This window comes from Haliaeetus leucocephalus, unplaced genomic scaffold (genome assembly GCF_000737465.1).
Source record: "Haliaeetus leucocephalus isolate CR32 unplaced genomic scaffold, Haliaeetus_leucocephalus-4.0 Scaffold184, whole genome shotgun sequence".
In the NCBI taxonomy this organism is placed as follows: Eukaryota; Metazoa; Chordata; class Aves; order Accipitriformes; family Accipitridae; genus Haliaeetus; species Haliaeetus leucocephalus.
This window is the reverse complement of record NW_010972620.1, coordinates 179,658-193,691: the sequence shown is the minus strand read 5'-3', so window position 1 is coordinate 193,691 and position 14,034 is coordinate 179,658. Positions and strand designations below refer to the sequence as shown.

Genomic DNA, 14,034 nt, shown 5'->3' with positions numbered 1-14,034 from the left:
GTCATTATAATAATCTATATAATATGGTAATATAATATATAATAATGAATAACATATAATAATAACATGCCTGGCTTCATCCTCTATGGTGTTATGCCTCCGTTGCCTTTTGTGTGTACAGCTGAGCAAATTTGCCTGCCTTCTGACGTAACGTTTGTCACGCTCATTGTGCAAGTGTGAAAATAAGTGACCAGATTATGCGAAGAACTGAATTCATTTTGGTTTACACTAAACGTAGTCTGGTATGGCTTTGTCCCTGAACCTGACCATTCATATGTACAAACAGAGGACCTGTCTTCCCAAGCATATGCATATAGTTAGCAAAAGAAGTTTCTTTTTGATAACAAATTCAAATTATATTTTCGAGAAACAGAATTACAAAAAAGAAAATTCAAATTGTGAGACCACGGTGCAACAAGAAGGTATGGAATAGGGATCCTAAGGCAAAGGCACAGCCATGGCGTACATAGTAAATTCTACAATTGCCATTCCCTCTTGTTGCAAAAAAGTCAAGGATAAGTAAAGCATCGGGCCACTGAGGACTGAGAAAGTAGAAAGATCTTTAAACTTCAAATTCAGAGTATCAGTCGGAGTCTTTCAAATGATCTATGGCAAATTTTTAAGAGCTATGGCTATAAGTAATGTAATTTGCTGTCCATTTGCAAAGGAACTGAAACAACAACAGTGACACAGAAAGCATGCTTTAATTAAGAGCAGTATGCAAATTCTACAGCACGGTAATACATTAAATGCGAGGCTTCCTTTCCCTGCATTTAATGTAAATTTTTTATCTAATTGCCACACTTTCTCCTGTCATTTGTCATAAATTACTGTCCCTTTTTATAAAGGAATTCACTCATCCAAATGCCACGTTGTGGAGGAAAATTATTGTCTGTGTGCTATTTGCATATACTTCGCCGAACTACTATCACAACAATGCCTTGCTGCTAAAGCAAAATATGCATTTTAACAAAAGAAATGCCTGTGCTGTTTCTATTTATGATTTAACCCTTCTGAGCTATTTATACAGCCCTGTTAGGAGGGCATTGCAAGTGAACCAATTTCACAAATCCCTTTAATGAATATTCAGTGTGGTTGATAGGTCCTGCTCAGCTTTTTGTAGGTTGTCATGTGTATGTATAATGAGTATTGAAAATATTCCATATTAACAATATGTGATTGTGCATGTTTGCCTGTAAAGGCACTGAAAACATGCATTGCAAACAGTAATTGCCTTTGATTGCAAGGGCTGTGGCAGGTCTAGTATTTGCTGTCATATACGAATGGAACCCAATATTACCCGACTTAGCTTATGCAATTAGTTTCATGCCACACTCCGTACAGCTAGAGCTTGCAAGCTGTCAGTGTATAGATCCCTGTTAGCGTCTCTTTGCATATTTTTTCCTGGCGCTTTAACCTTTTTTCCTTTTTTCTTACACTTGCCTCAGCCCCTAACACATTCTTGTTTATATACTGAGGAGGGGGGAGAAAAAAGAACAGGCTTTCCAGGCTAGCCTGCTGCTTCTGCTACTGCTTTGCTGACTGTTGCCCAAGTTTTGCAGCTCACAACTGCGTGGCACTGACAGCCGTATGGAGCGGAGCCTGCGTAACCCCGATGTTCCCTGCACCCCACCCTACACACACCCCTTGATCACAGCCATCCACAGTTCCCTTCCCAAATCCCTGTCGTGGATTTCCTTTTTATTGTTGGATTTGTAATGTTGGGGTTTTTTTCTGTTAAAAATGTATCCTTATACTTGTACGTTTAAATGCATAATTAAATTCTCATTCTGAAAAACAGATGTTATGCTTTGTGCATTACAGGTTGTTGCATTACTTACTTTCTGCTTTCCTAACAATTCCTGATTTTCTATTTTGCTTCCGTTTTTGTTGCTTCTTGCTATTTGCTTGCAAAAACAAATCAGGCAAGCCTGGTAAGTAAAGCTTTTCACCAACTTTCACACCAGCATTTTGCATTTTTAGTTTCTTTTGCTTTTGTTCTCCGTTTGCTGCATTCCCATTAAGTAATGTAAGTAATACTGAGCTGAGCCTGAAAGCGGATCTGCTGTGGTGGTGCTCTGATTCTGTCAATTTGGATAGTGTTAGTCCTGAGCATACTGTTGTTATTGTTGGTGAGCTGTGGACAGTGTGTGTTGCAGACATGGAAGCCATTTAATTAAAACATTTTAATCGCATAACCTCATAAATATCTTTAGAAATAAGTATCTGTAACTGCTTAACTAAGATTTGACTGGCAGACTATTAGCAGCACAGTGCCACTAAGCGGCTTTTTCATTAAAGCTAATTCATAGTTTTAGAAAATATCACGTAGCTCTTCCAGGCCCCCTCCAGCCAGATTCCAGTTTCTGCTTATTTAGCCGCTTTGGTTTTAAATGTATCTTAACTGTTCTCTGAGATTATTGGATGCCCCTTTCCTAAAGCTCACTGGAAGCTTTCCCTCTTTTCAAGTTATATGTCACTCCCTTCCGCACTATAAATTCCTGTTTTCCCCTTGGAGTCGAACGAGGCCTCAGCTCGCTCCCTGGTCCGTGGACACCTCTAGCATGTAGTGGAAGGGAGAGGAGGAGAGGAGCATCGGATATCCTTGCCCCTAATTCCCGTGTGCAGGTCGAAGTGGGGCTGGGAATGAGGGTTTGAGGTCCAGCTGAGGAGAGAGGAGGGCACAGCGATGCACTGGGAGGTACGGGAAGAGCTCGGTAGCTGCGAGGGAGTGAGTCACGAATTACTAACTTTCTAGATTGCCCTAGAAACAAATAAGAAGGAAGTTGCTAAAATACCGCAGACAGCAGTCTCAGAAAAAGTAGAGTTCTGACATTAAATACATTTAAGTACATTACGTGATCATGCAAACGGATCCTTTCCCCTGCACGGAGTTACGACGACAGAGGTTTTGCCAAAGAACAGGATCCTGCCAGTAAGTGTTTTGGAATTAAGCTAGACAGTGTGTAATCTCCAGCGTGATTAAATAAACCTTGTGCTGGAACACCAGGTGACAACTTCTCAGATGTAGAAAAATAAACGAAAGATGACAAATGGTTTTCTCATTTTACTTGAGAATACGTTCTTTTGACATTGCAGATGACCACAGAGTATCTTTAAGAAGGCAAAATAGAAAAGAATATTTACTTTTTATGAAATGTTAAATGTTATCAAACTGATGTGGCATTACAGGGCTCTGGGTTTTTCAGTTCTGCCATGTCAAAGGTGTTTGTTCATCAGTAAAATAAAGGTGTTGCAGCTTCCAGTGCTGCAAACTTGGTGCAGGTCCTGAGAGCTTCTCTGGTTCGTTCCGTCTTCTGCATCATATAGAGCAAAATAACCTCAGATCAGGCTCTGCCCCAGCAAAGTGCTGTCAGGGGGCATGCAGAGGAGCACGGAACATAGCCAACATGAGCTGACACACGGCATGGCATCCTTGCTGCTCTGGGCTTAGTTAGGCTAGCAAAAAAGAATATGAAAGGATCGAAATATGCAAAAGGAAGAGATTAATCTCAGCTTGGGAATTGACAGTATCAACTTTGACATTTCAGCGCTGACCAGCACTATGAAATACTTAATTCAGATGAAGACTTCTATTCAAATAAAAAAAAAAACAAACTCTTGTTTAGTTCTTTGTATTTCAAAATATAAAGGCCTGAATGAAAAGTTGTAGATTCTGAAATGGCCTGCGCTTTTTACGTGCAAGCACTTCTTACCTTATTTTAGTTTCCATCATAGACATAGGAGAATGGTCATATAAAACCACTGTATTTTGCAGGTTGGTTTCATTTCAGTATCATTCGAAGTAGCCCTTAAAACATGGACACAAAAATCATATTTTAGGATATGAAGCAAACAACGAGGAAGCATTTTGGAAGACAATGGCAGACCTTTTCTTCCAGTGTTATATGGGTATTCCAATTTATTACTAGGTCAATTCCTTTGAAAAGTTCTCTTCGTGTGGACTTGGATTCCTGTTATGTTCTTCCTGCCATCCCTGCCTCAAATTGAACTATACACAGGAGAATCTTGGAAGATGTTTTCTGCAGGCCAGAACTTAGAAAGTCAGTTTAATGTTTGATTTCCTTTCTGGCACTTGCTACAGTAATCCTAAGAATGAGAGTTTGCAAAACACTTTATTTCCAAGGGAAGAATTTGAGTTGATTTCCATTAAACAAAGTGCCTTGTTTGTACAGGATTAGAAGAGATGCCAGGAGATGACAAGCACATATCATCAGTGGCAAATAATTTATTGCCAGTGCTAGTAATATGCATAAATGTCCTTTCCTTCAGCTAGTGCATCTTCAGGAAAACAAGGGAAATCCAACACCTGCCTTTTTCATGGGAACAGCTGAGTTCAGAGTGAAATAAATCATCAGTACAGAGATATGTTCACATTTTTCCCCAACATCAAAATATTTAAATATCACTGTATTTAGCAACCTTTTTCCAAAACAGGATTGTGTCTTTATGTAAGAATGAGTTTTCTGGATCCTGCAAACTTACTAATACACAATGTAGAGCACCGTATAGTAGAAACTATAGATGATCGTGAAATCAGTGTTCACTACTATTACCCTTCTGAAAATCACTTTTTTTCCTCCCCCTCTCTTCTTTCTAACAGAGGATGAACAGAGAGAGAAATCTGTCTCCCACCACACTGTTCAGCAACTGATAGTGGAGAAGGAACAAGCTTTGGCAGATCTGAACTCAGTGGAGAAATCACTGGCAGATCTTTTCAGGAGATATGAAAAAATGAAAGAAGTATTGGAGGGGTTTCGGAAGGTGAGTCGTGTTAAAGTCTCCTCCTTTAAAGAGCAAAGCTGAGCAGGCTGTCATGTATACCAGTGCTACTTAACAGAAGGCACATCATTTCCAGTCAAATCTGATGTACTACATTAGAGTGAAGTGTGCTGGGGGGGCGTGGGGGGGGGGGGGGGGGGGGAAACGTGAATCCTCATTTATTTATGCTTTTGTTTTGGAATAGCTTTAAAAAGATGAAGATTTTGCACAAGAGTAACTCGCTCCCATGTGTGGCACTGTGATTTGAATAGATGTCACATAACCGTGGGACTTGAGCACATGTCAGGGCTGGCTTCTGGATTGAGCATTCTGTTAAAAGCTAGGACATGAATTCCTAAGGTTACAGGTTATGTCTGAAGTGCATGACATAATGTAATCCTCAGATGAAGGATTGCAGCCTTGTATCAAATGCAAACAGAAGAATTGTAAAGCTTTTTGCATCATGTAATATTGCTTCAGATGGCCTCTGTGAGGGGGTGCCAGTGTTAGACTGCAGCCTTTGCTATATCTGAATGTGACTCCTGCAAATAGGTGCCTGTCCTACACTTCAACCTCTCGGATTAAATTTAATGTAATCTTCTCATTTAAGAATGAAGAAGTGTTAAAGAAATGTGCGCAGGAATATTTATCACGAGTGAAGAAGGAAGAGCAGAGGTATCAAGCACTCAAAATTCATGCCGAGGAAAAACTGGACAGGTAACTGATTGTACACATCTCTTTTCAGGAGTTCATACTGCAGGAGGATTCCTGTGGCTGGACCTTGCATCCCAAACCTGCTCCTTCAATATGCAGAGCACAGGCTGCTCTGTGATGGAGGGTGGAATGAAATGCTCTAATGAGAACTTCTGTAACGTGTTGGTGTTTCTTCCATATGCAACACCTTAAATTTCTGTCTCTATCAAATGTCTTCATGTTTCTATAACATATTTTCCAGGGAAGAACCAGAAAGAAGCCATTAGCTAGGTTTATGCAGCTGTGGAGGTCTATGCTCAGATATTTGCACCTGCAGCCAGTATTCCTGCCCCCAGAGATTTGCTATTGCCCCTGTGCTGTATTATTGCCCCTGCGTCAATCAGCAGAACAGAACATGTAAGTGCTGCTCGACTGTTTCAGTGCAGAATCAGTCAGGCGGTCTCTCCCTAGTAACGCCGGTTATCTAAGCTGGATCAGCCCAACTTGTGCTGAGGGTGACGAGGAATAGTTGCACAAAAGATTGTGCCAGATGTGCACGGATAGTAACTCCTTAAGCCACCATTAAGGAGTGAACATCGGATTGTGGCTTAAGAGAGGCAGCGCTGGTTGATTTTTTTGAATTTTTTTTTTTCTATGTTTACGTGTAATGACAAATTAAGCATTTCTAGGGATTACATTCAGGACTCATATTACAGTCCCCTAGACCCAAGAGATGTTTCCAAAATGTCGCTAGGATTGTTCAGTGCCTAAAGTGAAGTAAGACTTGGATTTGCTTTCCATCTGTTGTCCCAGCTGTGAGTCTAGTCTGTTAGAGCTGGAGATCAAGTTTAGAAACGGTCATAAAACACTGCTACCTAAGTGATATTTGTGAACCCGGCACAGATATCTGAGAGAAGCGTGAAGGGAATGACACAGACATTAAGAAAAGACTTTGCAGCCTCTGCTGAGCAAGAGAGGGAGTCATGAAAAGTCTCTAGGGACAAGTCTCAGAATACTTTCAAAGACATGCAGAAAGCAGCCCTGGCCTCACCACCCGTCTGTTAAGATGCAGTCCATCCTTTGGTACCCACTGTCCTTTCCTGTAGAGAACCTGACGTGACAAAAATCTGTGTTTTTCTAGAGCCAATGCTGAAATTGCACAAGTGAGAGGCAAGGCTCAGCAAGAGCAAGCAGCATATCAGGCCAGCCTTCGTAAAGAGCAGCTGAAAGTGGACGCATTGGAAAGAACACTGGAACAAAAGGTAAATAGCAATTCAGCTCTTTAATGCAGAAGTCAACGGGATGACCAAAGTTAAGTGAAACTTCCCCAGAGTGGCTGCATCCAGCTCTCCTCTGGACCTCAGATTGCAGCCAAGATCTGCCCAAGGACCTGTCTTGCTCCGCACGTCCAGCTGGCTGGGCAGCTCCCCGGCCCTGGGGGGAGCAGCACTGCCCAAACCTTATAACAAAATCAGCTGCGAGCACTGGCCAGTTCAGGCAAACAGACCCATCTGCCAGGCTTTGATCTCGGCCATGGGCCAGCGCTTGGGGCTGATTTGGGCTTGGTCAAAGCTCAGTGTGCACCTGTGTACTTAGAAGGGCCCTTGGTTTGCTTTGTTTCTTGGGTTTCAGATCTTCTTGTTTTAGTTCTTCTTTCGGTTTTTGTTTCCATTTTTAGTTTTAGCTGTAATTCCAAGGCTAGCTTACGTGCCTCCACTGTTAACATAGACAAAATGATCAGATGCAGATCTGTACAGCTTAGGGCAAAAGTGACTGTAGGAATTCCCTATTTATATCTTGAGTTCCCTAGCTCAGCAAAGGAGCTTGCTTTCAGTATAGTACAGCTCGTCCTTGCTTAGAGCCCCTGGAAAACAGGTTGAAAATAATGCTATAAAAGTGCAGCCTAGAAACAAATTTACACTATGTATTATTATTGTGTGCTAGGAACGACTGCTATAAAGCTGTCTGCTTTAGTGCTAAATTGTATTTATTGAAGCTGGAGGATCTGTATGTGAAATAAGTAAGCATATTGTTAGAATGCACTGTATGTAGCTGTACTATGTATGTATATATATACCTATATATCTCTCTTTATATGTATAGATATTCTGTTCTCAGTATCGGAGAAAGCTTAATTGTCCCACACTTCTCCCAAAGGTTGGATAATTTAAAAAAAACCCACTCATCATAATGCAACAATATTTTTCATAATACTTAATATTGCCTTTTATTTTCCAGAATAAGGAGATAGAAGAATTAACAAAGATTTGTGATGAACTGATTGCCAAAATGGGGAAAAGCTAACTTTTAACCAAATTTCTGGACTTCGATATTGAGTGCAATATGACCATTGGCACACTGATGTCCATACATTTATGTGGACGGGTTATATTTTCACTTTTTCGTATGCACTACTGTATTTTCTTTCTAAATAAAGTTGATTTAATTGTATGCAGTACTAAGATGACTATCAGAATTTCTTGCTATTGTTTGCATTTTCATAGTATAATTCATAGCAAGTTGATCTCAAAGTTCCTGTATCAGGGAGATTGTCAAGTTCTCTAAGAAATTACAAATTGCTGATCCTAGCCTTCCCTTTGTACATGAGTTCCCATGTTGGATGTCTTTTGGATTTAATATAAACATGTATTACTTGCATGGGGACTCTTGCCTTAAGGAGTGTAAACTTTATCTGCATTTGCTGATTTGTAAAATAAAATCAAAAATGAAAAAAAAATGAAAATGCATGTCACTTAAATGAAATTCTCTATTGTAAATAAATTTTTTCGTTGAAAGTTGAAGATAAGTATGGCTCTATTTTATGTACTTCACTTGCTTACTTCATGTGGAGCGCGAGATATAGCAGCTCTCGTTAATGAATTCCTTCACAGAAAGCACTTCATGGGTCACTGCTTGGAGTACTTCGTGGCTCACAAGAACATACTACTTATGTGCACGTACCTCTGTCTATATCTTGCTCTCTATAAATATATATATATGCTAGATTTGGACCACTCAGGTCTCAAGCATAGGCTTAACCCTTCAAAATGTTTAATACTCTGACCCTGATCCAGCAAATCCCATAGGCAAATGTAATGAGACTGTTTGCATGAGTTGGAGGCTGTGACATGTGATGATGGGATGGTGGTTTTTAAGCATATCTATCACTGAAAGGTGAATACATTTTCTTTTTTCTGCTACTGGAAGAATTTGCCTACAAGGTTTGTGGAGATGAAATACGTGTGATTAGAAGTACAACCAGAATAAGCTAGATAAGTAGCGTTTTCGCACACCTCTTTATCCTGTAAGTTATCCTCTGCAGAGGATTAGGTATGTAAGATAAGCATTAAGGCTTTAATAGCAAACAAACTGCTTTCTTTGACTAATGGTACATCTCTTGTATCTCCATGATGTGGACAGTCGTCAGCCTGGTTCTTGTCAGCTCCCTTTTTGTACTCAAAAGTAAGTCAACTCCCTTTTCTTTCCTTTTTTAACTTCTTTTTCATTTCCTATTTCAAGCATGGCTGAGCCTCTTTGATGTTCTGGGCTTCTCTCCTGGGTTGGTTTGTTTTCAGATTATTTTGTGTATGTGGTTAGCAGCACAGAATTTCACCTCTGCCATGTAATGTAAACATAAATATGTATGCTAACAAATTTCAATGCACGTGTCCCTGTGGACAGCAAGTGTGCCTTCTGCTCTGCAGTTTGAAGTATTGTATTTTAAATATATTCCAAATTCATGCTTGCCCTTGAAAATACCATGTCGTTTGAACCAAGGAAAAGAAAGAGGATTGAGTTACATTTGTAACGTTTAAACAAAAGCAAAACTCTTTAAGATATACTGTTGTGCCTTCCAGCTGAATTGATACTTTAGGAGAAGATGAAATACGGATCATAGTAAGATTTTCTGTGTTTACAATGTCCTTTTTCCTGGTACTGTGGACCAAAGATCATGACGGAGGGGGGAAAAACCATGATGCTCCAACTTGTTCCAGTGGACCTTACTCTGAAAATGTTGCAAGAAGGTGTGGATGCAGTTACAGAACATCAGATGTTCTTGGATTATTTTAAGTGCAAATTGTAACAACTAAATAATACGTGGCTGATTTTTTTAATCTTTAAAATCGGTATCTGGACCACTTCTAAAAAAGAAAAATTTATAGGATTTGCAGAATCCTTAGGGGTTTTTTAAACCTTTTTGCAGTTTTTTGCATGTGCTTCAAACATAATTATAAAGACTGTGTAGCTGATACTGTAAAATATTTTTTGTAAACTCTAAACACTACTGTTATAAGTGGTCTTTTTTTCTTTAATGCCAGGCGAAGCTCTACAGTGTTACACCTGTGTAGGTTCTAGTGATGAAGACTGTAACAGACAAGGAACTCAGCAATGTCCAGGGCATTCAGATGCGTGTGCGGTCATTAGAGGACAAGCAAGTAAGTAGTCATAAACACTTCAGACTCATTAAATTTTCCATAACAGAAATAATCAGTGTTGGAAAGAGAAGAATATTTAGTAAGCTAAGGAGAAAAACAAAGGTAGGTGTTTCCTCTCAAAATAAACCCTATTAATAAATCTCAATTCCTTATTTTATTGGTTTAGCAGCAATCCGATACAAAATCCCAGTGAGTATGATTTGTCAGTATGCCATAATGAGCTGTATCCATACTATGTGAAAACTGTAAAAAAGCATTTTAAGTATTGCCTACTTCTTACTTAAATCCTACTTAAACTAAATTTAAGTGAAATGACTTACCTGGAAATTAGGAAGGAAAAGAAGCTAATGAGGCACTGCACTTGAGCACATTCCGAGATACTTAAGCTGCATCAGTTGCATCTAAGATGAATTACAATTATTTAATTTAAGTGGGAGCATGTTAGTGGGCTGTAATCTGATGCAATTGTATTCATTTACTTGTACGGAATGGCCAAACCTAGGGTTGTTGCTCAATATTGGACGGTCAGGTTCATGCTGAGGGGATGCTGCAGACAGGAGCGGGTGACCGCGAACCTGCAGGTCCGTTTGGGCTCAACGTGGCTCTGTCGTAGGTGGCGTTATGAAGTCCTGTTCGTTCAGGTCCTTCTGCGAGCGGGCAAGGAGGGACGGGTCCAGGGCGCCTGGCGTGAGCGTTCACTGCTGCTACTCAAACAACTGCAATGTAAAAAGCCTGGCTTCAAGAGTCACCACCTCCACGAGCTACTTCTCTCTCCTCGTCTTCACGTTGCTGTGGCACCCATTGTTGAAGCTGACATGAGGGGGGGAAAAAAGAGTATCCTGAAGCAACAAGTCCGCCTTCTTAGAAAGGGATCATTGTATTTCCTAATCACGTTACTCCATGTACCATATTCCTCGGTAGGCAAAAAGCAGTAGGCAGGCCTGACAGATGTTCAGGTAAAAATTGTTCCATCTGCTAAATATGTCTTGACCTATATGTAAGAAACGCTGCCCTCTTCTTGTTTATCGTAAGGGGTTGATCGTGCAAATACGTAACATTTTCCTACATTTTAGAGGATAGTACATAGAGCTGCAGATAGCCTTGTAGTAGGGTAAAGGACCAATATCTTCCAAATGCTGTTTACTGTTGGCAGACATTCAAAAGCAAGCTAACATTTTCAAGCACAAAGTGATTGAAAATTCTAGCAAGCAAATTAGTCTTTCAGAGAACATTTGCAAACTGGACAAAGCCAGAAAACTTGAAATAAAGATGATTTAGTATTAATGCAAACTGCTAAAAGAAGGTCATTAAGAGAACAATCCATGGAGGTATGCTGTATTATGTATATTTCCTGAAAAAAACCACCCTTCCAGTCTTCTCTTTTCTGATCCTTTGAGAAAAAGAAGAAAAAAAAGAGCTTGGAAGTTGTTTTGAACTAGGAGGCTCCCTCCAAAGATAAGCTCGTTCTATCTTTACTGCTGGTTTTGAGAACAAGTGGTTCATTCCTGTCTTGTAGGCAAATTATGACTCGAGTAATAACATTTTTGTTTATCCAAATTCTTCATGCGGTTTCAACTACGTAATTAATTCTTCACTGTCCTAAACTTTATTCTTAGAGAGTAACAGTATGTGTCTCCCTCTTCGATGATGTGATTGAGTTGATTGGTGGTGGTTTATGTATCCTTTTCATTTTGCAAAGTGAACGAAATGACTTGGAGATCTTTAGAGATGTAAGGAACTAAATCAACATTTTTAATAATCCCATTTGTTGCAGTCTTAAATGATCCAGAATGGGCCCCATCATGGAAGGCATTGTGCATCACTAGCTAGTAGGCAGAGGGTCCTTCGAACCATGGTTATATTGTGAAACTAGGCAAGACGAGAAGTGACATAACGCACGATGTGATAGCACTAAGCAGGGTCTTAGGTCTATAATATTGGAGAGCAGGGTGGTACCTCCTTTGATTCAAAACTGAGAGGGACAGACAAGCAGATGAGTGATATTTGTAGATTTTAATGTCCAACTGTGATGATCTGATCTAATTTCTGGCACACAACATGCATAGGACTGGCTTAAGGTTCAGCTGGTGTAATTGAAGTAGAGGTCATCTTTTGAGTTCTAGTTTTAGTTCCCCATTTGGAAAGAGATTTGGTCGTCAAGTTTATGGAACTCACAAAATATGTGGCAAAGTAGTTTTTCCACTAGCTTTGTGTTGTGACTTTTTTTCAGTATAATTCTTTGAAAAATCAGTTCCAGGCAGTGCGTCATAGAATTCTGCACATTCACAAAAATTTTATTAAGGTTGCAAACTCTAGAGAGCTTCTTCAGGTGAAACCAGTGAAATCTCCACGTAGAGTATAACCCAAGCCTGCCTTGTAGCTGTTGCCTGTCACATGGACCAAACTGTCTCCTTGTCTTATTGTACTCTTTCCTCCATATGGATCCTTTCATATCTCATGTAGATTGCGGCTTCAGACTGGGACTGTTCTGCTGGGGTTTTGTTCGAATGGGCTCTCGGACAAGGCAGTTCTGGTCTATGCTTAGTTGCTAGGCACAAGTCTGATAAAGCTGTTGGATATAAAGATTGCAACAATGCAACAGGTCTTGGCTGAGAATGTTAATTTAGACTTAAATATCTCATCTGTGTAAAAATCACTTAAGTTGGTTTAAGTATTTTTCATTTCATTCTCAGCTTGAATCAGTTCCTTCAATCTGTTCTGCCACAGGAAATGTGCATTGATTGTATCTTTATTTTCTGATTGTTCTGTAAGGATAAATCAGTATTGAATGTAATCTCTGTATATGCTCAGTGCATTTCCTTAATGAGAAAATAAAATACATGCAATGGCTAACAACGTCTCTTGATAAACAAAACTGCATCTTTTAACTGGGATTTCCAGTTGCATCTGGTGGTCTCTTTTCCAGCAGGAATTCTGGCTTTTTTTCTGTGGGATATATTTCTTAAATCTGTTAGATAAAATAGGGAATGTTGATAGTTTTCTCTACTGTGATATTTCCATGATAAAATAAGAAGGTAAGGCTCTATCCTCTTGACAAACACCATCTGTCGCTCCTGACTACAGCCAGGACTCAGATCTTCAGGCGGCTCACAGCCTCCCACCGCCTCCGTTTGATTCTGCCACCCAGCACGTAACGGGCTGTGTTTTGCTTTTTACAGGTCTGACATTTTTCCTGCCTAACTATGAACCTGAAGTGTGCATGCATGTATACGTCTAGAAATGATAAACCGTATTTATGGGGGTTTCACAATGGTTCTGGGCATAAACATTAACGGGAAGACAAGCACAGAAAAATTGGAACAAACTAGAAGGAATCTTTTTTAAACCCCGTTAAAAACACAGAAAATTGCTGTGACTGTGCAGAGCTACGCCCAATCATCTGTAAAACAGAAAGTAATTGTCTTTAGTTTGGTTGTTCTGAAGTCTAAGCATTCCTGGCGCAGTAGCGTACTCTTTCTGTCTTCCTTAATGGTGACAGACAGTTGGGACAAAAGGAGCAGAAACTGATAATGAAATACCTTCTGCGGCAACTAAAAAATGATAGGACTTCTTTTTTGTTGACCTACCAGGAGGGCACATCGGAGCAAAGTGCCCCTGCACTTTCTCAAAGAGCATACATGCAAATGGATGACTTGATTTGTGTCAATATTCATCCATGCCTGAATTTTCCCACAGTGAGAGCAAGGTTCCAAGCTGCCTTTCTTCTTGGTGAGGAATAAGCAACTCTGGGGGCTCGTGAGCTTTAAAATCTAGATCAGAGAAGATTACCTCAATACTGGCTGTGCTATGTAATGAAAGAAGTTTTAAGTACATCTGGGTGTCACAGACCAGTTTCTTTTTTAACCTTTTTTTATGTGAAATGTTAGTCATGTGGCTCTGATTAAAACAAAGAACACCCTCATACTTTGTGCTATCATGTCTTTGTGTGCAACGAAAGCACCACTGTGACAGGTTTCACTGTGAGCATCACTCCAAAGGGTCTCAACCTGTCTGGACCCTGTAGATGTTTAGGACGTAGCCCAGAGCTCTTGGCTGTGGCTGGTGACTGCCCTTGGGGAGGAGCTTTATGCTTTTGAAATCAGAAGTCCTGACTGCAATTCAT

At 40.0% G+C, this 14,034-nt stretch overlaps 2 protein-coding genes across 2 annotated transcripts in view; both read left to right on the top strand.

The window, feature by feature from the left end:
- The window catches only part of TACC2 (transforming, acidic coiled-coil containing protein 2), an 85,723-nt gene extending 77,527 nt beyond the window's left edge, over positions 1-8,196 (top strand). Inside the window, exons 13-16 of the mRNA XM_010564660.1 lie at positions 4,625-4,785; positions 5,393-5,499; positions 6,617-6,737; positions 7,714-8,196. Of these exons, the coding sequence (XP_010562962.1) occupies positions 4,625-4,785; positions 5,393-5,499; positions 6,617-6,737; positions 7,714-7,779 (455 nt within the window). The 3' untranslated portion in view covers positions 7,780-8,196. The remainder of the gene's footprint in view (positions 1-4,624; positions 4,786-5,392; positions 5,500-6,616; positions 6,738-7,713) is intronic.
- Positions 8,197-8,882: 686 nt separating this feature from the next.
- LOC104830022 (CD59 glycoprotein-like) lies at positions 8,883-10,730 on the top strand. The gene is made up of 3 exons (XM_010564659.1): positions 8,883-8,937; positions 9,795-9,911; positions 10,525-10,730. The coding sequence occupies exons 1-3, from the start codon at positions 8,883-8,885 to the stop codon at positions 10,728-10,730; spliced, it is 378 nt and encodes a 125-aa protein (XP_010562961.1).
- The last annotated feature ends 3,304 nt before the right edge of the window (positions 10,731-14,034 follow it).

Coding starts and splice junctions, on each gene's coding strand:
- LOC104830022 (XM_010564659.1), top strand. CDS start 8,883: ATGATGTGGACAGTCGTCAGCCTGGTTCTTGTCAGCTCCCTTTTTGTA. Junction 8,938..9,794: donor CTCCCTTTTTGTACTCAAAA/GTAAGTCAACTC, acceptor CTTTAATGCCAG/GCGAAGCTCTACAGTGTTAC. Junction 9,912..10,524: donor GGTCATTAGAGGACAAGCAA/GTAAGTAGTCAT, acceptor GCTCTGTCGTAG/GTGGCGTTATGAAGTCCTGT.